The following is a 26893-nucleotide window of genomic DNA, read 5'->3' on the forward strand; positions in this document are numbered from 1 at the left end:
TCTCACAAAGTATTTGACATGTTTAAATCACTTCCCCAAAGTTACTGACATTTAGAGTAGGGGTCTCTTGAGGGTCTCTGCTGGCCATGTGGTGAACATCCCATTCCTCAAATTCTCCTCCCACGGTTAGGAGCCTTCTTCTCCTTGAATGCATTGCAGCTACCTCTTCAGTAGGCTCACTGTCTTTATTCTCAAGGCTAAGACATCCACTTGCACACATCAACCACTGGTGTGAGGGAAGGTACAATCAAGCACTGCCTGGAAAGCTTAACAAATTCACAATTTGTTGCAGGTCAACTCTTCCCCAATGTCTCCTGTTCCTTCTCTGGGAATCAAACACAAGCATTTTGTGATCCCTGAGCCCAGGGCCGCCTCCAGCCCTCCTGTCACCCAGCAGCCCTTCTCTCCTCACAAACAGCAGGCCCAGCAGTGCCTTCCCTCGCTGGCTCAGTCACCAGCTGTGGCAGGAGTTCTCTGTCACACACTCCAGGACCATCCTGGACTGTTTGCTCTCCGCTGCACTCTGTTGCCAGCAGACATCCCCACCCTGTTCCATGCCCCGTGCAGAACCCTGCACCTGCTGTCCATGGGCACCTGGCAAGGGAGGCACTCACGGCAGAGAGGCACCAGCTGCCCTGGGCAGGAACCAAAACCCTCTGGGGCACAGCTGCTGGCCTGTGTCTGGCACAGCTCTGCACGCCCCACTCCTCACGGGCTCTGGGCTGGAAATGCAATTGCACTTTCTGCCCCATGGAGAAACACCAGGGCTGCACAAACAACGGCCAGCAGGCCACATCCCAAAGGCACTGCAGCATGGAGTTGAGAAGGAAGAAGACCCTTCCCCAATTCCTAACCATACCAAAACCACCATAATGGGGACTTTTAATCTTCTGAATGTAGAGTTGATTCACAGGGTGACAAGGGAATCTTCCAATGGAGTTGAAGCTTGGTAGAGTTTGTATTCTGAGTCCTACTCAGACTGTTGACTTGAAAATTTATTTTAAAATATTTTTTAAAAGGCTGTGCAGTCATATGGTTTTTTTCTAATACCAAAATGCCTAGATGAAATGTACTGGCATTTTAATTGCATCCAAACTGATTAGTCGGTAAAAGCTTTCCTGCAGAATAGCCACTAAACAAGAAATTCAAATCTGTGGACTGTTGAATTTGCAAATTTCTACTAAACTTATCAGACAATGAGGCATTTTTAGGTAGATCATTAAGCAAATTAATTCCTATGGATAACTTGATTTGGATAAACCTGTTGATTTCAAATTAAATTCAGCAGCATCAAGTGAAAAATCCTTTGTTTGTTTGGAAGAGGATTTTTTTTTTTTTAATCGACATTTCAGAAGGGAGCCTGCCTTTGTGCAGGCACAGGAAGAGTGAGCATTGAACCAAATTGACTTCCAACACAATGGGCCAACCCCCAAAAGAGTCCAATTTTTTCTGTTGATTCCTTTCCAAGCACTTGTTGCCTACCAGTTTGCATTATTCCCATTTATGGTCAAGACTAAGGAATTTGGAATTTTGGACTGCTGCTCAGTGTGGTAGCACCCATAACCTGCCTTGGGCTATTGAAAACAAAGAGTTGGCATCACTGAATCTCTGGTCTGTTTCCATCTGTAAGTTAGGAAATGTTTCCATAAGCCTTGGTAGCAGTGATCCTGGTTCTAACTTCTGTTTTAAACAGGGAATTTCCTGCTTTATATTCTAAAGATTGATGAGGTTTCTCTATGTCTTTGTAAGGGATGGAAAACCAGAAGGCTGAAGGCCCATCTGTCAGGGAGCCGGTGAAGGAGAGGAACGATGGCTCAGAGGAGCCCCAGGCCACGTTGTCTGCTGGCAAATGGTACTGAGCAATTTTCTTAGATGTGACAAAGCGCATGACAGGCTTTACATGTCTCTTCGTCAGGAAAAACTTTCTGGCAGAAATGACCATTGCCACAGATTGTTTCCTTTCCCTACTCTAGGATAAAAAGTGCCTACTTCTGCATTGTGCTGAACACAACTTCTCTGGAGGGGTGTCCACAAAAATGGAGAGACAAAAAGACACCCATTGGCTGCAGCTCAGACGATCCAGTGCCGTGGCAAGGGCAGTGTTGTGGAGGCTGGGAGAGGGCCAAGTTTCTGCTACCTGACTTGGGACAAGTAAATTCAAACAGTGTTATAATCATATTGTTGTATATCATATTTCCAGAGTCTCATACCTTTTGGGCAGGTTTCTCACAGCAGCTCTTCACAGCAGTGTTGTTGTTGCTTCCCAGCCAGAGCTCCTCTGCAGCCCTCCCTGAATGCCTCACCCCCTTTTATCCCAGCTACCTCCACGGGCCAAAGCTGCTGCCCAATTAAGGACATCACAGCTGCAGCCCATTTACAATAACTAGAATCAGGGCAGGGTCACTTATACAATACAGAGATCCTATAAAACAGAGCTTTTTTTTCATCTGAATGGAGTAATTTTCAGATGGGTGTTTTGATGAGAAATCTCAGTCTGGAAGCAAGATGCCATTCCACAAAGATGCAGTTCTCATCTGTAAGGTTTGGCCTGGCTGAATCATGGTTTTCTTTCCCTCAAACAGTACCAAGTTTGAGTAGTAAGTAGCAAGGCAATTCCTGAACAACTTCAGTCAACGGGTGTCTGAATGTGGACTTTTTGCCTTGATATTCCTGTCCTTCGTGTAATTTGCTTGATGGACAGCATGTTTGGTTTATTTCCCCCTGTGCTGCAATCAGCATTTAAGACAGGAATTTGCTCCTTGCTGTCTCTTCATGGCAGTTGCAGAGCTACTTGTACCTGTTCTCCTCTGATAGCAGAGAGGATTTATTTAGCTCTGTCCTGCTCAGCAGTGGCAGGAAAGTGACCACATGCCTCAGTAGCACAGCTGGCATCTTCCTGTGCTCATGGAAGAGACAGGTTGATCAGGAGAATTGTTCCCAGTGGGGTTGTGAAGCTGTGCATCTACTCTCCAGGGAAGTGTGAGCGGAGTTCTGGGATGTCTGGTTTTGTTTTTATCTCTGTTACTGATTTTCTGAATCCTTCAAATATGGCCCTGTTTATCTGTTCAGATGCATCTGAGCTACTTTTCCAGATTGTCATGCCTGGTTGTAGAGACGCTTCTCCAGAGTGATGAGTTTCCTTATTCTAAGACACACACGTCCCATATGAGGAGGCATTTAAACTTGGCGGTAGTGTCTCTCTTTCTCCACAAAGCAATGTGACCTGTGTGCCCTGGCAGCCATCTGAAGATAGATCAGATGCATCTCATCCTTGGTTTTCCTGAGTGAGCACTGGTGAGCATGTCACTGGCAGATTGTCTGCCGTAATGATTATAATGAGGTCCACGTTGTTCTTCAGAGCCTCAGGATTTTCCAGCTTGAAATCACATAATTAGGAAAGCTGCTCAAGATGTTTTGCTCACAATTAACTGAAGGTATTGTCTGTGGCTGCAGCTCTCTCCACAGAGAGCACCAGGCAATACTTTGCCAGGCATTGTCCTGGGGAAGATGTTAGAAGATCAGAGAAAAGGATGAGAAACAATTCTTATCTTCACTTGCTGCACCCGTTGTTGTGAACATGTGGAATGTGATATGGAGATTTATTTACCAAAGGGTAATTTCTTAATTGGTCACTGGTGATGGTGTTTTGGATTCAATTGACCAATCTGGTCTGTCTCTATCAGACTGTCTCTAAGGCCAATGAGTTTCAGCATAGCATAGCATAGTGATTGATCAGCCTTCTGGAATCATGGAGTCAATGCTAATTATTTCCTCGACAGGGATGCCATGCTACGATAATTATAACCAACAGGTCCTCATTTGGTTTTTTTTTCCAGGGTGAAATCTCCCTCTGATGGACACCTCCTACCCCATGCACAAGCCCAGGTCACATCACCTCCAGCTGTGGAAGAAACAGAGTTGCTCCAGAAGCTTTACCATCTCCTGGAAGCCAAGGGGTTTCAGACATGGATGGAAGGAGTGGAACTCCTCCAAGACCTGTGCAAAAACAGCCCCCAGCTCATCTCCACTAACATTGCCCAAGTATGTAGGGTATCTTCACTGCTCCTTTCCTTTAGCTCCTTTCCTAAGCCTGTAGCAGCAAAGTTAATTCAGTGTGTCTTGGCACTCTGTCCTGGCTGTTTGGGACACGCTGGTCCCTCTTACCCAGACAAATGTAATTCAGGTCCAGGCTTCAGGACAAGTTGTTTCAGTCCAGCTGTATTTGTCTGGCAGGTGCCTATTGATGCTGTTCATCAGATGATGGCAGAATTTTCTGCTGGCGTAACTGCTGCTCTCTCCTACTCCCAGCTGGGTGAAGTGAAGGGAGTCCAGCCCCTGAAAGCATGGAAATTGTTCTGTAGACCAAAAATGGGTTTGCATAGGGAAGAGAAGTATCAGGCTGGGTTGGTTTAAACCCAGCTGCTTTTTTTAAGAACACTTCTATATACTCCATCTTGTCTTACACAGGCACAGCTCTGGCTACTCATTTCCATCCTTGTTCCTTTTCCTCTTGGTAAAGACAGTGCTCACCCTTCTTGGGGGTCTGTTTTTCTCTTTGGAAAAGGAGGAAAACAGCTAAGGACTCATCTCTGCCTTGTCCTCCCAGTATCTGCTTTTTCCCTTTTTCCAGCAAAAGGTGCCTGATAATGTGGCTGTCAAGGGACTGAATCTGCTCTAATGAGAGCTGTACAGCACATGACATTTCAGAAGTCTACTTGTTACTTAGAGAAATGGTCTGGATCCTGGAAGAGTTGATCAGAGCCCTGCACTTCTCCAGACACTGGCTCTGAGACAAACAAAAGAAAACTTAGATCTCCTCCAGCCATAGTTTTGGCAAAATCATAATTGCCCTCAGTACTTGAGGCAACTGTATAGAAAAACAGGCATTGTAAACATCTGCTTCCATTCAAAGCAAATGTACTCTTTAGCATTAATAAATGGAATTAATTTAATGATTTATAGATGGAGAGAAATACCATAGGAACTATTCTGTCCCCAGCCAAACCTCTTAAAAACAGAAGAAAATCTTTCAACCAGCATGAGGTTGCACCACCATTCCAGTGAGTGGCCCACAGGAAAACAGTGAAATTGTGCAAGCGAGTGCTGACCTGACAGAAAGAATCACTTTCATCTTTGACATTGCTGACTGCTACATCCACTCTTCAAACAAGGACATTTGAATCCAGCTTTCACCTTGCTTGTTCTCTTCACAGATTTTTGAATATTTTGTCCTGAGAATATCTGACAGCCACAAGAAAGTGAAGCAGAGGGCGCTGGACATGCTGGCTGAAATCACAGGAGCCCTGAAAGATGCCTTGAACCCGGTGATCATTGGTTTGGTGGAGGGAATAACAAAGAACCTGAACTCAAAGGATCCCAGGGTTGGTGGGGCAGCTGTGAAAGCACTGGGAGAATCCACTGCTCATTTGGGTGAGGCTGAGCCCTGGCAGGGACTCTCCTCAGCTTCGTCTCTGTCCCTCCTGCACAAGAGAGCGCTGAGTGCCTTGACAGCTGCTCTTGTCTGTGGAACACTGCAGCTGACACCCACCAGAGGCTGTGCAGGTGCAGTCCTTATGCACCATCCCCAACAGGCTGGAATGGGATCAGCATTTCCCAACAGTCCCAGGAGCCCTTGGCTCTGTGCTGCTTGTCTGAAGAGCAAGTCCTGGACTGCAGCTTTGCTACAGTTCAGAGGCAAAGGGGGTTTGGAGTTTGCTTGGGCCCCGTCTGACTTCCCAAATGAACAGCTTTGCTGTTGGCATGAAGGGACACTGAGCCATCAGAGCTTCTGCAGGGCAGCCACCTGGGAGGCTCTACATTAGAGGCATTAGCTGTTATGAACAAAAACTCGGTTAATATTTTTCTTATGAGAAAAAGTTTTCAAAAAGGCAGCCAGACCACTGGCTCTGCCCAAGTTCTGTGTGTTTTGTTATTGTAATCACGGGTCGTTGTCGTTAATGGTTGTTTTTGTATTAGTAAAAGCCCTAGCCGGGGCGAGGTAATGGCCCTTCTCCTGGGTGGGGACCTTGCCCGAAGCTAAGTTGTACCTTTCCCAGAATAGTGAAGACACCTGAGAAGGTGGGGGGGGGTTATGCAAAGTGACTCGCAAGACCAGAATGCTTTGTGAGACCCCCATCTCCAAACTCATGGAGAAACCCCAAAAACAACAAGCCACAGAAGAGTTGAGAGACTAGAGTGATGTCTGGACGTGAGGAACCGAGTGCTGAGCCTGCAGAGATGCGGAACACCTTCGGACCCTCTCGCCCTGACCATGGGAGTTGACCCCGGAGCTGAGACCAGGCCGACTGAGTGGGAGAAATAACATCCGACACCATCTTATGGGATCAGGAGACCCAAAAAGGCTCCCAAGAGGATCTGATCCCCAGCTCTGTCCCTGGTGGACAGAGCTGCGCGTATCCTCCTCCTCTGAGTCGCCCTGGGAGACGACGGACGCTGCAGACCCGTCGAGCCGCCCAATCCTGAGCTGATCACTTTTTAATAAAGGCATTACACAGGAGAAGAAGTCTCCTGGCCCTGTTTATTTCAGCTGGGGGCTCTCGTCCGGGATAGCCACGCCGCAAGAGGACTCAGGACTGGCCATCTTGGATCTTCAGAGGACAGCTGGCTACCAGGACCAGAGGGACCGGCTCAGGACAGCGACGCAGAGGAGCACCGGAGCACCGGACTGGTGAGAAACTCGGTGGCGGGAGCAGGAGACGTGCGCATGTGTGTGTGAGTGAGACGAGGGCCGGCAGCCGGACCTTCGAAGCGAGAGTGGACCCCTCATTACTGCGGTTCCGTCTTTTCGCGAGAAAAGCGGCCAGGAACAGGGGGACGAGAGTGGAATTAGTGTGAGTGAGTCGTCTCCCAAGGGGGAATAAAGGGCCCCCCCACTCCGGGCGTGCGGAGTGAATTACTGTGTATGAGTGGCACGCACCCCAAAGTCCTGACAAAGGGAGGTCAGGCACTTTTGTAAGTCTCGAGAAGGATTCGAGTAAGATTTGTCAGTCCCGAGAAGGATTCGGGTGGTTCACAAGCCCTGCAGGCAAAGTAAGTCCTGACAAAGGGAGGTCAGGCACTTTTGTAAGTCTCGAGAAGGATTCGAGTAAGATTTGTCAGTCCCGAGAAGGATTCGGGTGGTTCACAAGCCCTGCAGGCAAAGTAAGTCCTGACAAAGGAGTCAGGCACAAACCCCAGCGAAGGAGGCTGCGGTTTGCTTTTAAGTCCTGATACGGTGAAGCCTAAAAATGGGCAGGTTAGGCAAACTAAAAATCAGGCAGTTGTTTCTCCTGACTGAGGGTGTCAGGCACGACCCGGATTCTTGGCCGTGGCTTCGTGTGTTTAAGTCCCGATAGATGTAAGACCTGACGCTGGGAAGTTGGGCAATCAAGAGATTGGGCAGTTGTTTCAGTATAAAGTCCTGAGCATCAGGCAGTAAATTTGAAGTTCAGTGGAGGAGGCTGGAGCTCCTCAAGAAAGGTTTTTTTTGAAATTCCCGGTCAGTAGAGGCACCTTCGGGATTTTTTTATTGAGACTTGAAAAATGGGATGTTGTAGTAGTAAAAAGACTGGCAAGAGACTGAGGGATATACCTCCTAGTAGTCCCTTAGGAGAACTGTTAGTAAAATGGGATTCTATAGAGGCCACGAAGGGATTAGATAAAGTGAAAATGATCCATTATTGTATGGAAGCGTGGCCAGAATTAGAGTTGCAAGGAGGATGGCCTTGGTGTGGGACAAAGGATAAGTGGATGTGCCAACAATTAAATAATTATCTGACAGCTCGAGGGGATACTGATCCTGAGCAATTATTGTATGTAGCTTGCTGGTTAAAGAGTGCTGTTGGGGATGAAGGGGTGCGAATTTGTAAGGTACAGAGGAAGAAAGAGGGGAATGAAGGAGGGGATGATAGAACTAGTAAAAGATGGGACCCCCTGGATTATTTGCCTCCTTCTACCCCTCCACCTTATAATCCTCTTCTTCAAGCACCTCAAATGGCAGGTCCGGTTCCTCCCCCGGCTGCCATCTCATTACCACCTGCTCAAACTCCTCCTTCTACCTCTTCAGCTTCTGCTATGATGAACCCAGTATCTCCTCCAGTTCCTTCTGCACCACCACAAGTGCCTACTCCACCTGCTGCATTCTCCACCCCTTCTCCAGCTCCGCTTAATATCTACTCAGGCTCTTCTCCCCCTCCTATTGCTGTCCCTTTACCTCCTTCTACCTGGGACACAAATGCCTCCTCGCCCAGTAGACAGCTATCAGCAAATACACCTGCTGATGGGCAGAAAGTTCAGGGTAACCCAGAAAACCCACAAAGTAGTTTGGCATCTGAAGATGGGCCGTACTGTAGCACCAGATCCAAGACCTCCAAGGCAGAGAGACTCTTTCCCCTCAGAGAGGTTCCTATGGGAGGAGTGGCGGGAGGTGTTGGCTTTGTGAATGCTCCTCTAACTGCTTCTGAGGTGAGGGGATTCAAGAAAGAGTTGGGGCATTTAGTTGAGGACCCAGTGGGCATAGCCAAACAAGTGGATCAATTTCTAGGTCCAAATATCTACACTTGGGGGGAAATGAATTCCATCCTGAGTATATTATTTTCCCCAGAAGAGGTCCAGATGATAAGGGCGGCTGGCATAAAAATTTGGGAGAAAGATAACAGTCCAGGACCCCAGGTGCCAACAGGTGAACAGAAATTGCCACTAACGGAGCCCAACTGGAACCCTAATCAGGAGGAGGGTAGGAAGGCCATGATGGAATATAGGTCTTTGATAATACGGGGGATCAAAGAGTCAGTTCCCAAAGGAACTAATACCCAATTGGCATTTGAGGGTACACAGGAGAAAGATGAAGCTCCTGCTGCCTGGCTTAATCGCCTAAGGCGGAACTTTCAGTTGTACTCTAGAATAGACCCAGACACCCCGGAAGGTCAAATGCTACTAAAAGTCCAATTTGTTACCAAATCTTGGCCTGATATACGGAGAAAACTGGAAAAGATGGAAGATTGGCAAGAGAAGAACATTAATGAGTTATTAAAAGAGGCACTGAAGGTGTATTTAAGGAGGGAGGAAGATAAAGCAAAGGCCAAGGCTAAGATCATGGTTGCTGTAGCTAGAGAAAGTGCAGGGTGGGCGGGTCCACCACCAGGAGGAGGCAAGGATAAGTCAGTACTGTCAGGTACAAGAGGGATGGAGACACCTCAAGGCCCTTTGAGAGAGCGACATTGCTCTTACTGTGGAAAGGCAGGACACGTCATGAGGTTTTGTAGAAAACTCAGTCTTGATGAGGCAATAGCCAGGGAACAAGATAATTTAGGGAAGATCCTTAAAGGTGACGATTAGAGGGTCAGGGGCTTTTTACTATAGGGGACCTGATGTAACATCTAGAAGAGCCCTTGGTAAACTTTGAAGTGGGACCCTTAAATGAAGAATTAGAATTTTTGAGTAGATACAGGAGCAGATAAGTCCTGTCTCAACAAAGTACTAAGAAGTATAGTATAGTATAGTATAGTATAGTATAGTATAGTATAGTATAGTGAAAAACATCTGAAGTTAGACAAAAAACAACTAGGTAGAAAGGATATCCAATAGCACCAAAACTGGCCAGTAATACTTAACTTGTAATAAGTGATGTGAAAGTAAAAGGTACCTTATTGTTGTCTTGTTGTGTGCGTGAGAGTGAGTCACAAAGTCAGCCTCAACTTCCCGGGCACGTGGGAAGGGGGCAGTGGAAGTGTGTGTATGTGTGACCTGCAAACCAGGCTTGTGTCCCCCAGGCGGGTGGGGGCTGTGGCCAAAGAGTGTGTGTGACTTGCAAACGAGACTAGTGCTCCTCAGGTGTGTGAGGGAGCCGTAGCTGTGAGAGTGTGAGTGACACGCAGACAGCCTCACAGGTGAATGTGCACCAGAGGCAACCAGAGCCAGGGCCCTTCCAAGAGGCCCAGGGATACTGAGACCTGTGGGCCAACCCCAAGGTGAGGGGAGCCACAGTGATTTTCTAGCAATAATGATCCAGTTTGTGTCTTGAGGGTGTGAAGGAATGTGTGAGAATAAATATAGACAAATTAGAATAGAGGTAATGTAGATTGTGCATTATAAGTTTAACCACATCTCCTTAGAGGGAAGTGTATTGTGTAGAAGAATGGCGTAAGAAAAATTCAAGTGTAAGGGGTTGAAAGAAGTATTTAAGCTGTAAGTGAAAGTGAGAAACAGAAGCAAGAGATAAATAGATAAGATCTTGAAAAATAGAACAGAAAAACCAGTGAATTAAATACACAGAAAAATAGGGGAATAAAAATACTTTGGGAGTTAAGTTAGCTGAGAAATACAACTCCTTGCAAAATACAGAGTATGTAGAAGTTGATGAGAGAAACATGCAAGCTATGGAAAAAGAGAAATTAACCAATAACATTAAACAGAGAAACTGAGTTTTGATAAAATCATTAAATTGCAGACCACTAATGCCTGTGTTTGAAAGCCCGTTTCAGGTACTCTTCATTACTAACTCGACTGTGCAGACCAAAAGGAAAAGGTTGGACTCACATCACTCTCACCCCCTGGCATTGGACCAGGATTCAACACCAGGTTTTTTTTTCCCTCTGGCATTCTGGCACTGGACTAGACTGCATCCCATTCTCCCTCTGGCATTGGACCAGACTCCACCCCTTTCTCCTTCTGGAATTGGGCCAGAGGCAACACCACTCACCTCCGGGCACTGGATAAGGATTCATCCACATCACAAGCTAAATCACCTGAGTACACTGTGGTAAAAGGACCAAAAGATTTAAAGTTGACTCTCAGAAGGAAGAGTCAAAAAGACTGAACTGTGTGGAAAAAAAAAATTGTTAAGAGTTCGAATATTGCTTAAAATGTTTTAAGACTGTTCTGTGTAAACTATGTTGGTAAAAAGTTTGACTGTAAATAAGTAATTCTAGTTAAGTTCCCCAATTTATTTCTAAAGACTCCAGGTTAATCCTCTACAGAACACTCCCCTGGGAGGGGAAACCAAAATTGGTAGGGAACAGACCAAGAGAGGTTTAACCAGAGAAACGGGTAGAAGGGACTCTAAAGAGCTTGGAAGCTTTTCCTCAGTAAAATTCCCCTAGAGGCAAGGCCGGGTGGGCAGGCTGTGTGAGATGACCCATACCGGACTCTTGGGAAGGGTAGTGCTGATGGCTCTGATTGCTGGTGGTGCTCTGGGGAGCCCAGCTGAGCCGTGCAATGAATGCTACCAAGCCCGCTGTGAGGAGGAAGTGAGCTCCTTGTCGAGAGTCCACATCAGTTCTAACCCTGATTGTGTTAACCTCTCCCAATTGGTCTTTTATCAAAAAAATATGAGAGTGTATTGGATAATATACAATACTGCCACTTTTAGGCAGCCACTCCTAGGAGAGTGCCCTATAGGGGAAGCCTGGTTGTGCTTTAAATGGGATGCTGCTGAAACAAGCTCAGCAGATATAGTAAAAAGCAAAGAAATGGTGAAAATGGTAAGAAAAATTGTTTGTTACAAGTATTTATATGAGTGTACTGGAAAAGAGATAAACCCCTTTAGGAACACATTTCAGGGGAGCCTTAAACCCCTAGATTTGATCTTGTCTGGCAGCTGCACCGCTAGAGTGATAAAACCAATTTTCTTGTTGCCCAAAGAAACTGGATCAAGTTTGGGAGTTCCTATATATAATGATTTGGGAGAAATTAAACAGAACAGGCACAGTGAAATAGAAATTGAGAAAATCCAAAATTGTAAAAGCCAAATTCGGATCCCAATATCTATGTTAAACAAAGTTATCTGGCTCCAGGCAGTATTAAAAATAAAGAATTCAATTATTAAGAACATTTCAAACGAAATAAAAAGGTTAGCATGTGTAAATAATGAAGATCAAACTCCTACACTTGATCCCAGTGGGTGGGAGAACCTAGAGATATTCAAAAAGGATGTGTGGGAAAAGGTCGTTTTTCTCGCTGTGTGTGCACTTGGAGGATTGCTATTTTTACTATGCTTATTTATCTGTTTCACTAAAATAGTGTTTACCGTGAAGACAAACCTGAAGAAACCAAAGAAAGTAACAAGGTTAAGTAACCGTGATTACCAAAGTGCACAAGAGATTTATAGTAGATTCAAAACAAAAATCGGGAGTTGATGCGAGCTTAGAGTTTAAGCTCGATCAAAGAAAAAGAGGGGGGACTGTTATGAACAAAAACTCGGTTAATATTTTTCTTATGAGAAAAAGTTTTCAAAAAGGCAGCCAGACCACTGGCTCTGCCCAAGTTCTGTGTGTTTTGTTATTGTAATCACGGGTCGTTGTCGTTAATGGTTGTTTTTGTATTAGTAAAAGCCCTAGCCGGGGCGAGGTAATGGCCCTTCTCCTGGGTGGGGACCTTGCCCGAAGCTAAGTTGTACCTTTCCCAGAATAGTGAAGACACCTGAGAAGGTGGGGGGGGGTTATGCAAAGTGACTCGCAAGACCAGAATGCTTTGTGAGACCCCCATCTCCAAACTCATGGAGAAACCCCAAAAACAACGAGCCACAGAAGAGTTGAGAGACTAGAGTGATGTCTGGACGTGAGGAACCGAGTGCTGAGCCTGCAGAGATGCGGAACACCTTCGGACCCTCTCGCCCTGACCATGGGAGTTGACCCCGGAGCTGAGACCAGGCTGACTGAGTGGGAGAAATAACATCCGACACCATCTTATGGGATCAGGAGACCCAAAAAGGCTCCCAAGAGGATCTGATCCCCAGCTCTGTCCCTGGTGGACAGAGCTGCGCGTATCCTCCTCCTCTGAGTCGCCCTGGGAGACGACGGACGCTGCAGACCCGTCGAGCCGCCCAATCCTGAGCTGATCACTTTTTAATAAAGGCATTACACAGGAGAAGAAGTCTCCTGGCCCTGTTTATTTCATTAGCTGCCTATTTTCCACTTTTCTTCTTTGTCTTCTATTTTCAAAGGGGAACTTGTGATTCACCAAGTTCATTTCTTTAGAACAAAGAGGTATAAACCCAGCTGTCAATGATGCCTTGTTCCACCTGTTGTTTTGCATGGGGCAAGATGGCCACAGCAATTAACTACATAGGCAAGGGCTGCTCTAAATTCCTTTGCCACACACATTTATGTCAGCTCTGAAAATTCCATACTGGGGGAATATGCCTGAAAAAAGGCGTGTTGAAGAGGCTGGTCTTCAAGAGGAGTTTCCACTTTCTCCTCCTCAGCTGCTCTGTGATCTCAGGAACTGCCTGACTCAGTGCCTTTCTATGTCCCAAGTATGGGGCTCTTCCTTTGTGCTCTGGGATGCAAAACCTTTCCACTGCTTCCATGTGACTGAACTCCTGAGGTCCCTGATGTGAAATGTTTTAACACAGCTCCTGCTACAGCAGACAAGTTTGGATTTACAAATGTGAAAGGAGAGCTTTTCTTTTGGAATTTAAAACCCTGCCACGTATGCTGGAAGGAAAGAAGAATAGGATTCAAACATCTGCAGAAATGTGCTTGATTTTATAAAATGGGGTTGGCCCTGCCCTTTCTCCTATGACCTGAGAAAAGTGAGCAGAAACGTGTGTTTCCCTTGTAGATAAAGTGTCACTGCTGAAAGGGTTCAGCTACCAATGGAATCACCTGAGTGGCCAAGCCCTGCTGGATGTCACCGAGCGTATCACAGGTTTGGCCTCCACTTCTGAGCCAAGAGCTCTTCCCAGGGAGCATTTACAGGGAATGCCTGTGAGCAGACAGCAGAGCAGCTCCTCCAAACCAGGAGGTGCTGAGCTTGTCCCTGCTGCCCCATAGCCAAGGCAGGTGAGTTTGGCAGGTTTTCCCTGGCTGCTGCAGAGCTGGGCAGCACCTGAGATGGGGGCAGCGCTTGGCCTGGGGCTGAGCTCTCACTGGGGCATCTCAGAACCACCTCCAGCAAAGGGAGGGCTAAAAGTGCCCCAGCTGGCTCCTCTCTGGGAAGCTCAGGGACATCTGTGATCTTTGAGGGGAAATGGTGGCAAATGCTGTTTCAGGGCATCATTTTGTTTTGTCCTCACAGAATTCTTGTTTTTCTCTTGGAAAGTTTTGAGGCTGAACCGTGCAGAGCCTGGGGGTCACAGCTTAGGCCAGAACTCAACAGAGGTATCAGAGGCACGGGTTTAGTGCAAGGCAGCCTCTGGGGCACAGGGACAGAAGCAGAGTGCTGAGGCTCCCTGCCTGTGCTGTCACAGTGGCCTTGGACTGAGCCTTTCAGGGTGTGCAAACAGTGTCTGTCTGTGTCAGCGCTGCCCAAAATGCTACAAATGCAGCTGATAATTGATTCCTCAGAGGAGCTTGCTGTGTCAGCAAGAGCCAAGGAATGGAAAAAGGATAATCTCAATATATAGCAGAGAAGATGATTGATAGCCTTGCTTTAACTGGGGCTAAATCCACTGCTAATTATGCCAACATCTTGAAATGCAAGGTTTAATACACTTTGTGTCTTCATTAGGAATCTCAAAAGGGCATGTTCAGCGATTGGGAATGTCAAAGGCCCTTTAAAGAGCATTTGAAAAATACAGATCTCCAGATAGGGCATTTAGTTTTGCACTTCTTTTGATCTTTTTTTCAAATAAAGGAATTAACCATAAATTAGGACTACTTTAGAAAAAGCAGATGTTCTCTCTGAGATTTAGCAGGAACAGACAGCTGTTCCTCACATTCAGTAGTCACCGATGTCTTTAATTGCATTTAAATTCAAATGAATTGCAATTTTAAAATGGGTACCATAACCCTTTCCTGCTTAGCAGAATTGGTTTTGGGTACTTGCAGGAGGTCTTTCAATGTTGATGTCTGCTGGTGGATTAACAACATGGAGAAAATGAAGTCTCTTGTGACAGAATATTAAATTGCTGCTGAATAACATTTTGTCCGATCAGAAAATAAGAATGGTCTCTAGAGCATTTCAGGTTTTCATCTCTTAGCCAAATCTGCCTGTTGCAAGGAGCCTGTTGCTAGTAAACATTTGTCCATGTTTGATACAGTTCAGTTCAGAAAATGGGCAGAGAGATTTCAGAGACAATATGAGAAAACACTCGTGTTTTGGTTACATTTCAGTCCCCTGTGTAGCATTTTTCTTTCTCTATGCCCCTATTTCAGTGGACATATAAGAAAAAGTGCCATTAACATTGGGAGGGGAAGTGGCATTAAAATGTGGAGATGCCCAAATGCCACAGCAATGAGTTCTGGGTAATTATCTAAGACACCCTGAGGTTTGTAACAGCTCTTTGTTGGAAGCCCCAAAAGCATTCTGCCAAAGACCCCAGCTGGTCACTGATGTTTCTCATCCAGCTGTCAGGCAGCAGCCATCTCTGGTGGGCTGGAGTTTTGACGTGTGTTCTAATCCTGCCCTTTGCTGTGTCCCACTGAGCAAAGGGAAGAGCCAGATTAGGCATCTGGCACTTGACATCAAAGTTACAAAAATGGAATCATCCCTTTTATTAGAAATCTCTCCATTTCCTCTCTATGGTACATTTCCAAATCTTCAGTGCGGGTTTAGACAACTTCTTAATGGAAATCAAAGGCAATTGGACATTTCATTCATTGTTCATGCAGAGATTGTGAAATAATTTAGTAAAGGTAGGAAGTCTGCCACAGGGACAAGGCTCTGGTTGGAGCAATTAGTGCTGAGGGGTGCGTGGTTCTGTTTCCAGGATGATCAGCTGCTTTGCCCGTTTCTGGACCAAGGGGCTCTGGGTGCTATTTTGCTGTTCTTGGCCAGAGAGGCTGGCAAGAAGCAGAATCAGAGGCAGATCCTTGTTTGCAGTGAGGCTGGTTGGTAAGGAGCTGTGTCTCTGTCCCGGCAGTGCTGGTGCAGGGGGTTCATGCCAGGAGCCCTGAAGTCGCCCAGCGCGACGCCCTGCCCGTGCTCTGGCCCTGCCCGGAGAACAAGGCGCTGCCTGTGCGGAGCGCCAACGTCCGCACCGTGGCCATCAAGCTCGCCTCTGCCCTCTGCAAGGTGATGGGCACCCCGCTGAAGGAATGTGCTGCCAGCAAGCCTCCACATGTGCGGGAAAACCTCTCCAGAATGCTGGGCTGGTGAAGGTGAGATGTTCTCCAGAAAGCTGAGGAAGCGCTGAGTTGGACACCTCTGGATTTGCCTTTTGAGCTGTGCCAAAAATGACAGAATCCTAAGGAAGGGTGTGCATCTGCCCCCACTCTCTCCATCACATTTCCTAGTCATGGCATGGGGGGCCTGGAGCAGCTCCAGATGGAGGACAAGGTGAAGGCAATCATGGCTCAGCCTCACACAGAGGTGAGGGGGGAGCTGGGCCAATCTCTGCTGGCAGGAAGGGTCTTGTGGCAGCCCAGAGAGGCTGTGCACATTGCCAGGGAACATCTGTGCCCTGCATGTGCCCCTGCAATGAGCTGTGCTGTGCCAGTGCCCCTGGAGCTGTAGGGCTGCTGAGCTGTGGGGCAGGCAGAGGAGCAGGAGGGTGCGTGTGCAGCTGAGCCATTCCTGGGGAGCACAGGGCTCTGGGCTCCCTGCTGTCCCAGGGCAGCCCAGAGGCCAGGCTGGGCCTGTGCCAGCTCTGGGCAAGTGGCTCAGGGTTTGCCCTGGCCTGCCTCAGTGTCTGCCAGCAGGAGCATGTTTCCCTGTGCAGCTGTTTGGACATTTCCAGGAAATGTGTCCCAGGAATTATGGAGCTTCAGATGCTTTAGGTTTACATGGTGGCCTCTGTTAAACTTTGCCTCTCTGTTAAACTTTGTGTCTGCATTTTGCAGATCTGGCTGGTTACAGTCCTACCGAGAAGTTTTCTCCGGACACTTCCCATGTTCTCTCACCCACAAAGTCCTCGCCTCCCATCCAGAAGAGCTCTCTTTCCTCCAAGCTCAGGAAGAAGCTGCTGCCTGTATGAAGAGTGTTTGAAGAATAGGATTGATGCGTTAGGCTTGATAGTTACAGATGTACATATGTTCTGATCTTTAGATGTAGTTTTGAATTAATGTCTATTGATTCTGTCTTTAAGTTTTGATGACATACTTTTAATGGTATATATTTTATTTTGATGATAAAAAAAAAAAAATAAATAACATTTAAATAAACCACGAGGAGAATGTGAGACCATGACCTGCTAGCCTAGAGATTATGGGAGTGCAGCTCACTCCGTGTGCCAGTGTCTCACCACATCCTTTCCTCATTGGGCCTCTCCTCTTCCTCTTTGGCCATGGTTTCTTTGTGTCATTTGTGCTGCTGTTTTCAACTTGTCATTGTAACAGGGCCACACATTGACATGTTTGGGGGACAATGGATCCAAAAAATCCTATCTAGTCAAAGGTTTTCTACCTAGGTGTGTTCTGTGCTCACCAAAGACCTGAGCAAAGAAACCAAGAGAAGTGTGCCCAAATCCCAAAGCTTTGCTCCTTTGCAATCTCCCACAGATCTGGCTCACAGGTGTCTTCAATCACAATTCCATAGGTAAGAAGAGGTCATGAATTTCACTGGGAAATGATGCACTGCTTAGGCAATCACCTGTATGTATATTTACCCGGGACAGCAGTGCAGCTGTGTTGTTTGCCCCTTGTTTGCAGAAGAATGAGTGCACTGGGAGGCCAATAACAAGTGACAAGGGCTCCTCAAATCTGCACTGCAGCTTGGGCGCCATTCAGCCAAGAGCTAGGGGATCATTTGTTCCCATGGACCAGTGCTTGCCAGTGGAATGAATTCCTGCACAGCTGGAAGAAGCAATTCTGGATTCAGCTCCAGCTGTTGGTGGGCTGCATGATCATTGACAATGCTGCCCTTTCCAGAAATTATTCTGCAGTTTCCTTTCATAGTCATTTGAAGCTTTTAAACTTCACATTTCAATTTGCTTTGCCTTAGGGAAAAACACTTCTGGGCCCAGTGCAAACTGTAACGTTTTGGCAGCAAAGTCCTCATGGTTGCCAGCTTCTGATGTTACACAATGTCACCTGGCTGAATGAGTTTGCTTAGCTCTGGATCTAGTCCTGGCCTAGTAAAACATTTGGTAGCTCTATACCTTTCTTTCTCTTCCTCCCTCTTTTTCCTTATTTTTCTCTTTTCCCCCAGTTCCTCCTCAATGCATTTTGCTGTGGTTATTCAATAAAGGTACATTTGTTTTGGTTATAGCAACAACTCCCTGCACCGTGTCGGTGTTTTTTGCACTGTGAGATCAACCCACAAACTACCACAAAACCTGTTCATAAGGACGGATCGTGACACTTGTATACATACTATAGAAACCTTCTATCAAACCTTAAAAATTCTCTACAAATTCATTTCCAACATTACTGGGCCTGGCACCGCCCAGATCTGGTGTTTGCTGCCACCACCAGTGCCTAGATCTGGAAATTCCCTCGTTCTGGCAGAGCCAAGTCCAGCAATTTTCTGGTAAAGAAAGGCAAAATCTGGCAATTTCTGCTGCCGGCACCGGCAATGCCAAGATCTTGTGTTTGCTGCCACTGCCCGTACCCCAGTCTGGACATTTCTTATTCAAACACAGCCCAAGTGCAGCAATTTTTTGGAAAAAGAAAACAAAAGGCAGCAATTTCCTGGTGCCAAGACTGTCACCACCCAGACCTGGTGTTTGATGGCACCGCCCATGCCCAGATCTGGACATTTCCCTGTGCTGCCACAGCCCAAGTGCAGCAATTTGCTGGCAAAGAAAGCAAAACCAGGCAAATACCTGGTGCCTACACTATTCCAATCTTGTGTTTGCTGACACCGTCAGTGCCCAGATCCGGAATTTTTCAGATGCCTGCACAGCATAATTCCAGCAATTTCCTGGCACAGTAAGTTAATTTTTGGCAATTTCTCAGTGCCAGCACAACCCAAATGCAGCAATTTTCTGGCAAAGAAAGCCAGAACCCAGCAGCTTCCCAGTGCTGGCACCAGCACCACCCAGATCTGGTGTTTGCTGCGCAAGTGCCCAGATCTGGAAATTTCCCAGTGCTGGGAAATTGTCCAAGTGCAGCAATTTGCTGGCACAGAAAGCCAAAACCTGGCAACTTTCTGCTAGTGGGTCTGGCACCGACCACATCTTGTGTTTGCTGCCCCAGTACCCAGATTTGGAAAATACCTGGTGCCAGCACAGCCCAAGTCCAGTGATTTGCTGGCACAGAAAGCCATAATTTTGAAATTTGCACGTTCTGGCTCCAGCACCATCCAGCTCTGGTGTTTGCTGGGGCCGCCAGAGCCCAGATTTGGAAATTTCCCGATGTCTTCACAGCCCAGGTCTAGCAATTTGTTTTTAGCTAGCTTAGGCAGAGAAGTTCCTTGGACTGTGACTTTCCTTTCTCTTGGAATTGTTTAAACCTGCTCTGGACTGAAAACCCAGACAAACACCAGCAGCAGCTCACACCTGTGGTCCACCGAGCTCTGGGACGCTGCATTCCAGCACCAGAGGGACTCAGGAGAGACCGAGTGAGCCAACTACAACCCACAAAAAGGACTTTCTGAATTTGCCATCTCTTCAGCACTGTCAGAGGTTTGATTTAATATTATTCATTTTTCATGCTTGTGAATAGTTTACTTGTGAAATAAACTGGGGTTTTTTCACTTTTCTCAAGGGAAGTCTTTTCCTGAACTAGTAGGGGGAGAGGCCGCTTGAACTTGCTTTCTAGACGGACCCCTTTTGGAGGTTTCCTCCCAAAATTTGCCCTAAACCAGCACAAACAGTCACAATGAAAATTTCACCAGTGGCATAATTTCCTGGTGGAAAGTCTTGTGACCGAAGCTCGACATTGCTCTCCATGAGAGATTCTTGGGAAGAGCAGACCAGAGAAGATTCCTGGAAAACTGAAACAGCTTTCCAGAAGGGAAATGAAAATGAAACAAACAATCCAAGATGTTTTCCTCTATTAATTTCTATGCTCCCCTTTTCCATGTTGCACTACTTCTCCATCCCAGTAATTCCAGATGCATAGCACCTCTAAGATCTGTGACTTAGTGATTTTTAGACGCTCTAAAATACCATGAGCCACACACAGTTTTCCTTCCCCTGTTTTTACTGGAAAGCAACACTGGAGGTGTAAGTGCTGTGCTTGGGTAAGGTAGGAATCCTGCCCCAAGGGAAGGTGGCCCGACAGTGTTTGCCCCTCAGCAAGGACAATGCCCAGCAGCAAGCGAGGGGATCGCTGTGCCAGCGTGCAGGAGTCAGGGCTCTGCATCCGGGCTCAGCGCTGCAAAGTTCCCGTGTTTGGGCAGACGGAGGGGCTGTCCCCGGGGCGCGCGGGGCTCGAACGTGGGGCTCGTGGGGTGAGCGGGGAACGGACACGGGGACGAACGGCCCCGGTGCCTCAATTGCAGCAGCGGCAGCGGCGGCGGCAGCGGCGGCAGCGGCAGCAGCGGCGGCAGCGGCGGCGGCAGCAGCAGCGGAAGAAGCAGCAAAAACAGATTCGTTTTCTCTCTTTCTTTCTCTTATTCTCTTTCTTTCTCTCTCTCTCCCTTTCCCTCTGTCGGGCACCCTTCCCTCGGGGTCCCTTGCCCGACTTCCCTCCCCTCTCCCCGCCTCCCTCTCCCCTGCCGGGCCGGGCCATGTCCCCGGCCCGCCCCCGGCCCCGGGCGGGGCTGCCCCGTGCCCGGCCCCGGCCGTCCCGCCGCGGTCTCGCCTCCTCCCGGCTCTGGCCGTGCTGGCGGTGGCGCTGCCGGGCGGGCATCGGTGCCGGGGGCCGGGGCGGCACCGCCGCCCTTGGGCTCCGCCTGGCCCGAGCCCGGCCCCGGCCCCGAGGCAGGCTCCAGTCCCGGCCCCGGTCCCGGCCCCGGCTCCTCTCGGGGCCCGCGGAGGACATAGGCGGCGCGGCTGCTCCCGCCGCCTCCGCTGCGGCTTCCCCGGCCCGAGCTCCGCCGCTCGGCAGCGCGGCCGCCGGCCCCGAGCCTCCCGTGCCGCGTTCCGAAGATGGAACGCCTGGGCATGGCCGGCCCGGGGCGGGTGAGGGGCGCTCGGGGGCCGTTGCTGGCCCCGGGCCGAGCGCTGACAGCCGCGTCCCGCCCGCAGGTGAGGCGCAGGAGGCCCTGCAGGAGCGGCACCGGCTGGGATCGCTGCTGGGGCGCGCTCCAGGCACAGCCATGGAGCAGAGAGCCCCGAGAGCGCCCAAGCTGGCCTGAGTGGAGAAGGAGGAGGAAGAAGGCCCTGGAGCTACCCCAGCGCAGGAGATTGAAGAGGTGGTGCCGTTCATTCCACCGCAGGAGGGTGAGTGGCAGAGCTGGGCTGCAGGGCTGGAGCCTGCAGCCAACTTGGCCCCATCCCACCGCATCCCATCCGATCCCATCCCCTGGGGAAATGCCCATGGACAGGACGGAAGAGGGGCCGGGGGTACGCCCTGCAGGGGCCGTGCTCCATCCCCTGGGGCGTCCCGGGGCTCTCCCTGCCGGGGTAGCACAGGGCTGGGCTGTGTTCTCTGGCCTCTCCTGCAGCCCCTCAGCTCTGGCTGCGCTCGCTCTTTGCCAGATGCAGCCCTGGAGCGCACACAGGAGCAGGAACGCACCCGTGGCCTCTTCCGCAGCACAGCGCAGGTACCTGCAGCCCCCCCCACCTGGGCTGGGCTTGTTGTCCCTGCTCAGCCCAGCACCGTGTGTGCAGCACTCCATGCAACATCCCTGGCTTCTTGCCCTTCTGCTACAGATTGTTGGCAAATTCATGAAGAGGATTCGGGAGGAAGAGACCAGCGTCATGGGCACTGTGCTCAGAGCATACCCTCCCATCTTCAAAACCAACACCAGTGCTGCCCTGCTGGATATGCTTGTGGAGGAGGGTCCTTGCCGTGCAAAGCAAGTAAGCAGCCTGTGGCCTGACTTCCATCCTCCCAACAATTGCTTGGCCTCCCAAGCCACGCCTGCTGCTTACTGTAAGCCTTGAGGCCATGGCAGTGTGGAGGCAAGGGAAGTACTTTTCTGGGGCAGCTGGGCACATGACTCCCTCTGGCAGCTTTCCAAGTCTCCCCTGCCTTCTCCAGGTGCCTGCCATGGTGAGGTACATCCACCAGTGGCTTGTGGCCAATGATTCTGCCGAGCACAGGCTGGACAAGACCCTGCTGAATCTCACCAGAGCACACCCGGATGACGCAGTGGTGACGCTCCTGCGTGTGGCCCCGTCCTGTGACAGGTATGGGGCCCACCTGCCCACAGGGCTCAGGCCTCCCCGGCCCATCACCCTGTACCACCTGGCCCAGGTGTGTGACCAACAGAGAGTTCCAGGGCACTCTGGCTGCTGCCTTTCCCAGCCCTGGCATGTCAGCCCCTGAGCCTGCTGCCATACTCCCTTGCCGCCCCTCAGGGCTCTGTCCCCACAGGGCTGGGCTGCCTGGCTGCTGCTGGCAAGGGCCAGTGGGCAGAGGCAGCGCCGGTGGTCAGCCCGGGCCCCTAGGGATGCCCCGGCCATGGTGCTGTGTCTGAGACCCGCCCTGAGACAGAGCTCTAACCCTGCAGAGCTGCCATCTCCATGTGGAAGACCATCATGTGCTCGCCCAGGACTGCAGAACCAGTGCAGCTGATACTCCTGGATGTGCTGGGGAGCTGGCCAGAGTGCAGCACGTGCACCTCCGATGGGGACAAAACGGGTGTCTTTGGCCTGGCTGTGAGTTTCTGACACTGGCCTTTGCTGGCCCCAAGGCTGCCTCTCCAGCAGCTCTCCTTCCTCCTTCCCCCACTGCATCTCCCTGCCTCAGGCGCTGGCCTGAAACCTGGCCCAGTGGCAGCTTCAGGCCCACCAGGCCCCGTGCTCCCCCTGCCAAGGTCTCTCCGGGCCTCTCCCTGCCCTGCTCAGGCTCTGCCACACAGACACCTGGGCACTGAGCGCTGTCTCGGGGGGCTTTGTCCCTTGCAGGCAACCGTGGTGATGTGGAAGATCCTCCAGGAGCCCTGTGTCCCACGTGTAGTGACGCTCTATTTCCCCCACCTGTTTGTGCATCTGCTCTTCCAAGTGTTCTTCAGCGCAGAAGAGATGCCAGAGGAGGTTGATACCTTCTGGAAAAAATGCCAGGAAGAGCACAGCCTTGCCACCAGCCCCAACAGGTGCTCCATCCCACTCCTCCTGTCCCTGCCATGTGGCCTGCGAAGGAGCCAGTGCTGCCAGTGTGACCTGGGCTTTGCTCTCTGCCCACAGGTTTGCAGTGCAGACCCTGCAGTCTCTGCTCTGCCTTCTCCAGTGTGAGCAGGTGGTGGTGTCAATGGAAGGCAAGCGTGGCTGGGACACGCTGCTCTGCGTTGATACCCACCATTCTGCCGTGGCTCTGCTGGCCCAGTGAGACCCCCCTTCTCCCCATTGCTCCTGGCATTTGTGCCCCGTGCCTGGGCTGTCCCACACAGTCCCCGTGGCTGGGGCCAAAGGGACGAGGGACAGCCAAACAGACTGGTAAAGGCTGGGAAAAGAGGCTGCCTAGGAGCAGCCACATCTCAAAGGGCCCAGGTCCCCTGGCAGTGGGTGGTGGGGAAAGACAAGAACCGTGTGAGTCAGTGCTGGGAGAGGCTCCCCCCCCCCCGCCCCCCAGCTCAGGATCCTAATGCCATTTTCTGCCTTGCAGGGAGATGCGCCATGCATCCAGGCCCTTGTGTAAAAGCATCTTATGCTGCCTCCTTGACATGCTCAGTGAAGAGATGCCATACTGGGATTTCCCTGCCCTGGCATTCCTTGCGGAGGTGAGCCTTAAGGCCAGCATGACCTGGCTGAGCTGCCTCCCAGCTCTCTGCCCTCTCGTCGCCACAGCCGCCTGGGACGCTGCCCATGCCCTGCGTTGCTGCCTGGGCCCAGCCCCGTGCGGCTCCGGGCTCCTGCCGGCCGGCTCCCCCGTCACTGCCCTGTGCCTTGCAGGTCCTCGAGTGCCTGGACTTGAGGGACTGCAGGGACAGCATCATGGATGTCTTGTCATGGGAGCTGCGGAGGGAGCGTGCAGACATTGGCAGCCAGCTGCTCAGGGTCCTCTTCCCGCGCAGGGACCATTCCCCGCTGGTGAGAAGGGGGCAGTGGCTGAAGCCGTGCAGGCAGCGTGGGGCTGGGCAACGCAGTCGCTTGGCCCTGCCTGGGCTTTGGGCGCTGGGGCAGCTGCTCCCAGCTCTCCTGCCTCCCGCTTCAGCTGCCCCAGTGCTTCAGGACAGGCCTTTGGCCTCTGGGCCCTGCAGCAGCAGGGTGGCCCTTCACAAACTTGCCTTCCACGCAGGCCGAAAGAATGCGGGGCCTGACTGAAGGGCTCGTGGAGCTCCCGCAGGTCAGGGTGACCACCATACTACTGGACTATCTGTTCCTGGATAACGGTGCCCCAAAACCCAGCCCCATGGCCCTGCAGCTGGCTAAGGTGTTCCTGCCACTCTTTGACAACGTAAGGCTCTGTGCCCCCAGCCACGGCCACTGGCTGCTGCCCGCACACTTGGGTGCCCCGTGGAGATGCAGGCCTGTGCCAATGTGGGCCAGAATCAGCTGCTGCTGAGCTCTTGCTGCCTTCCTGTTCTACAGGGTGACAGCCAGGTGCAGCAGCTCTCCATGACTGTCTTTCAAAACTTGATGTCTGCTGTAGAAGAAGAAGGAAAAACACCCCTGATGACACAAGTGTGTGAGAGCCTGCTCCCACTGCTCTTCCACTGCCATAATGAGAATCTGCGTGTGGCAGAGGTGAGGACTCGTGGGCTGCTGCTGTCCCCCTGGCAGGGGGCTCGGCTGCCTCCTGCCCTGCGCTGTTGGACTGCAGCCTCCTCCAGGCTGCAGCTCCTGTGCCTTAGGCTCTGGGGCCATGTCCGCATCACTGCTGCTCTCCAGACTTCTCGGGAAACGCTGCTTTGTGCGGTCAAGTTCCTGAAAAGGAAAGCTCTTGAAAAAACTGTGAAGAAAGAGAAACTCTCAAAGTTCACTGAGCTCCTGGTAAGGAGGGCCTGCAAGCCCCAGCCTCACTCTGGAGAAGGCCCCTGAGGGCGGTGCTCAGTGTGCGGGGCTGGCAGCTGTGCCCCGGCCCGGTGCTGCACGCAGAGGCCCCGCGGGCTCTTCTCCAGGCTCCCGTGGGCCCGAGCCGGGTGCCCATGGAGCCCCGGCCTGGCGGGGCTGCGGGGCGGGCCGGCACCGCGGCTCCCCAGGCAGCAGCCGGCCCTCTGCCCCCTCCCCTCGGGAGCCCTTGGCCAGCGGCTGCTGGCCGCGCCTCAGGGCTGTGCGGGCAGGGGAGGCCGGGGATGGGCGCAGGCAGCGCCCGGCCCAGGGGCTGAGCCCGCGCCAACCCTTCCCTCCTGCCGCTCTCTGCAGCTGGCAGAGGACAGGAGCCGAGCGGCCGAGCACCTGCGCCGGGCCCTGCACTACGTGGAGAGCCCACAGGAGCCCCTGCGAGAGGCGGCCATCAGGTTCATGGGTGAGTCCCGAACCCGGGCTGCCCCTCCCCTCCCCGACCCGCCGCAGCTCGGCCCCAGCCCCGCCTGCTGCCCCGGCAGCGCCAGCCGTGCCCTGGGGCGCCGTGGAGCCCCGCCTGGCCTGGGCAATGCTGCTGCCGCCCTCTGGCAGCCGTGCCCTGGGGTGGCAGCGTGCGGCAAGGGCCGGGCTGAGCCCTGCCGGGCCAGCAGCCCGTGTGGCCACAGCGCCGGCAGCGCCGCTGGCAGGGAGCTGTGCCGCTGTGGCCGTGACAGGCTCTGTGTTCACAGGCATGGCCGGGTGGCGCCTGAGGGGGCAGCAGCAAGAGCTGCAGCTGATCTGCACTGGTGAGTGAGGGCAGCGGGCTGACAGCGGGGGCTGCCGAGGGGAGCTGCAAGCCCTGCCCCAGCTGCAGAGGGCTCTGCTCCCGTGGGCAGAGTACACGGAGCTTTCAGGGCCACGTGGGCCATTGGTGGCCAGCAGCTTTGGGCTGATCCCCTTCCTCCCTGCTCCCTCCTGGCCATGGCAAGAGCCGGCTGGGATGGCCCTGGCAGGGGGCTCTCCTGGGCTCTCCACAGATCCGGCTCTGACCGTGCCTCTGCTCCTCTCTCTTACAGCCCTGGAACCCCTGACAGAGGACACAAGCAGTGCTGTGTCACAGCTGGCACTTGAAACACTGCATGTCCTCCGGGCAATACAGCGTGGGCGATATTCCACCATCTGGAGGCTGCACAATCAGCTGCGCAGGGCATGGCGGAGTCGGCCTCGCCTGTCGGGGCTTGGCTGCTGCACTGCCGGATGACTGAGGAGGAGAGCTGATCTGGGAGGCTGTCTTTGCTGGGGCAACCTGAGCCAGGGGTAATTTTCCTTTTCTTGAAGATTTTTCTTTTCTTCTTTTCCATTTTTTATCTAGATTGTAAATAAATAATATAGAGTATATTTCATTATATATATATTTGTATATATTATAGATTATTGTAAATAACTCAATTCTAGAATGTGTTATGATACACAGACTGCCAGGAGCTTTTCTTTGATGCCCAGGGTCTGCAGGGCAAGAGGCAGGAAAGGGTGAAAAGGGAGCTTGTGCTCAGCAGCACAGCAGGCTGAGGGGTGGTGAGGCCCTGAAGGGGGCAAAGGGTGCTTGCGCTCAGCCAGCTGCCCAGGCGTGCAGTGGGTAAAGGGAAATGGCCAGAAGGCCCTTGGCCTGTGGTGGTTCTGCTGAAGCCTTTGTGCTGGTGACAGAGCGGCTGGGCAGGGCCCGGGGCTGCGGGGATCCCAGCCAGAGCGGTGCCTGGAGATGGCCACAAGCCCTGTGCCAGGAAGGAACCACCCTCTGTATCCTCCTGCCCGTGTGCTGCTGGCTGCCTTGCTGAGGGCTCCCAGGTGCCTCTGGATGGGGCTGCTCTGGAGCTGCTGTGGGGCTGGGGCGCTGCTGCCGGGCAGCTTGGCCGGGCTGGGGCAGCCCCTGAGGGGCTGGGGCGCTGGCAAGCCCTGAGCAATGGGCTGTCAGAGGCCACAAGCAGCCCTTGTTTGCTTTGGGATCACCGTGATTTTGGGGGGCAGTGCAGGGGGGAAGAGAGAAAATGTGGGCTTTCCTCAGCCATGGCTGGGTTT

At 51.4% G+C, this 26893-nt stretch overlaps 1 protein-coding gene and 1 pseudogene across 2 annotated transcripts in view; one reads left to right on the forward strand and one right to left on the reverse strand.

Annotated features, from left to right (window-relative positions):
- Window positions 1–16940, forward strand: part of LOC131093446 (TOG array regulator of axonemal microtubules protein 2-like) — a 128814-nt gene extending 111874 nt beyond the window's left edge. Inside the window, exons 1-2 of one of the 2 annotated variants that reach the window (XR_009115570.1) lie at window positions 16176–16251; window positions 16722–16940. Coding sequence is in view for 1 of the 2 variants with exons in the window: in XM_058040611.1 (XP_057896594.1) it covers window positions 16722–16855 (134 nt within the window). In the remaining variant the exon portion in view is untranslated. Of the gene's footprint in view, window positions 1–16175; window positions 16252–16721 lie in introns of those variants that run through there. The other variant, XM_058040611.1, reaches the window with a different exon arrangement.
- Window positions 1–26893, reverse strand: part of LOC131093333 (zinc finger protein 850-like) — a 628085-nt pseudogene that overhangs the window by 400183 nt on the left and 201009 nt on the right.

Source organism: Melospiza georgiana, chromosome 25, assembly GCF_028018845.1.
Source record: "Melospiza georgiana isolate bMelGeo1 chromosome 25, bMelGeo1.pri, whole genome shotgun sequence".
NCBI classification, from domain to species: Eukaryota; Metazoa; Chordata; class Aves; order Passeriformes; family Passerellidae; genus Melospiza; species Melospiza georgiana.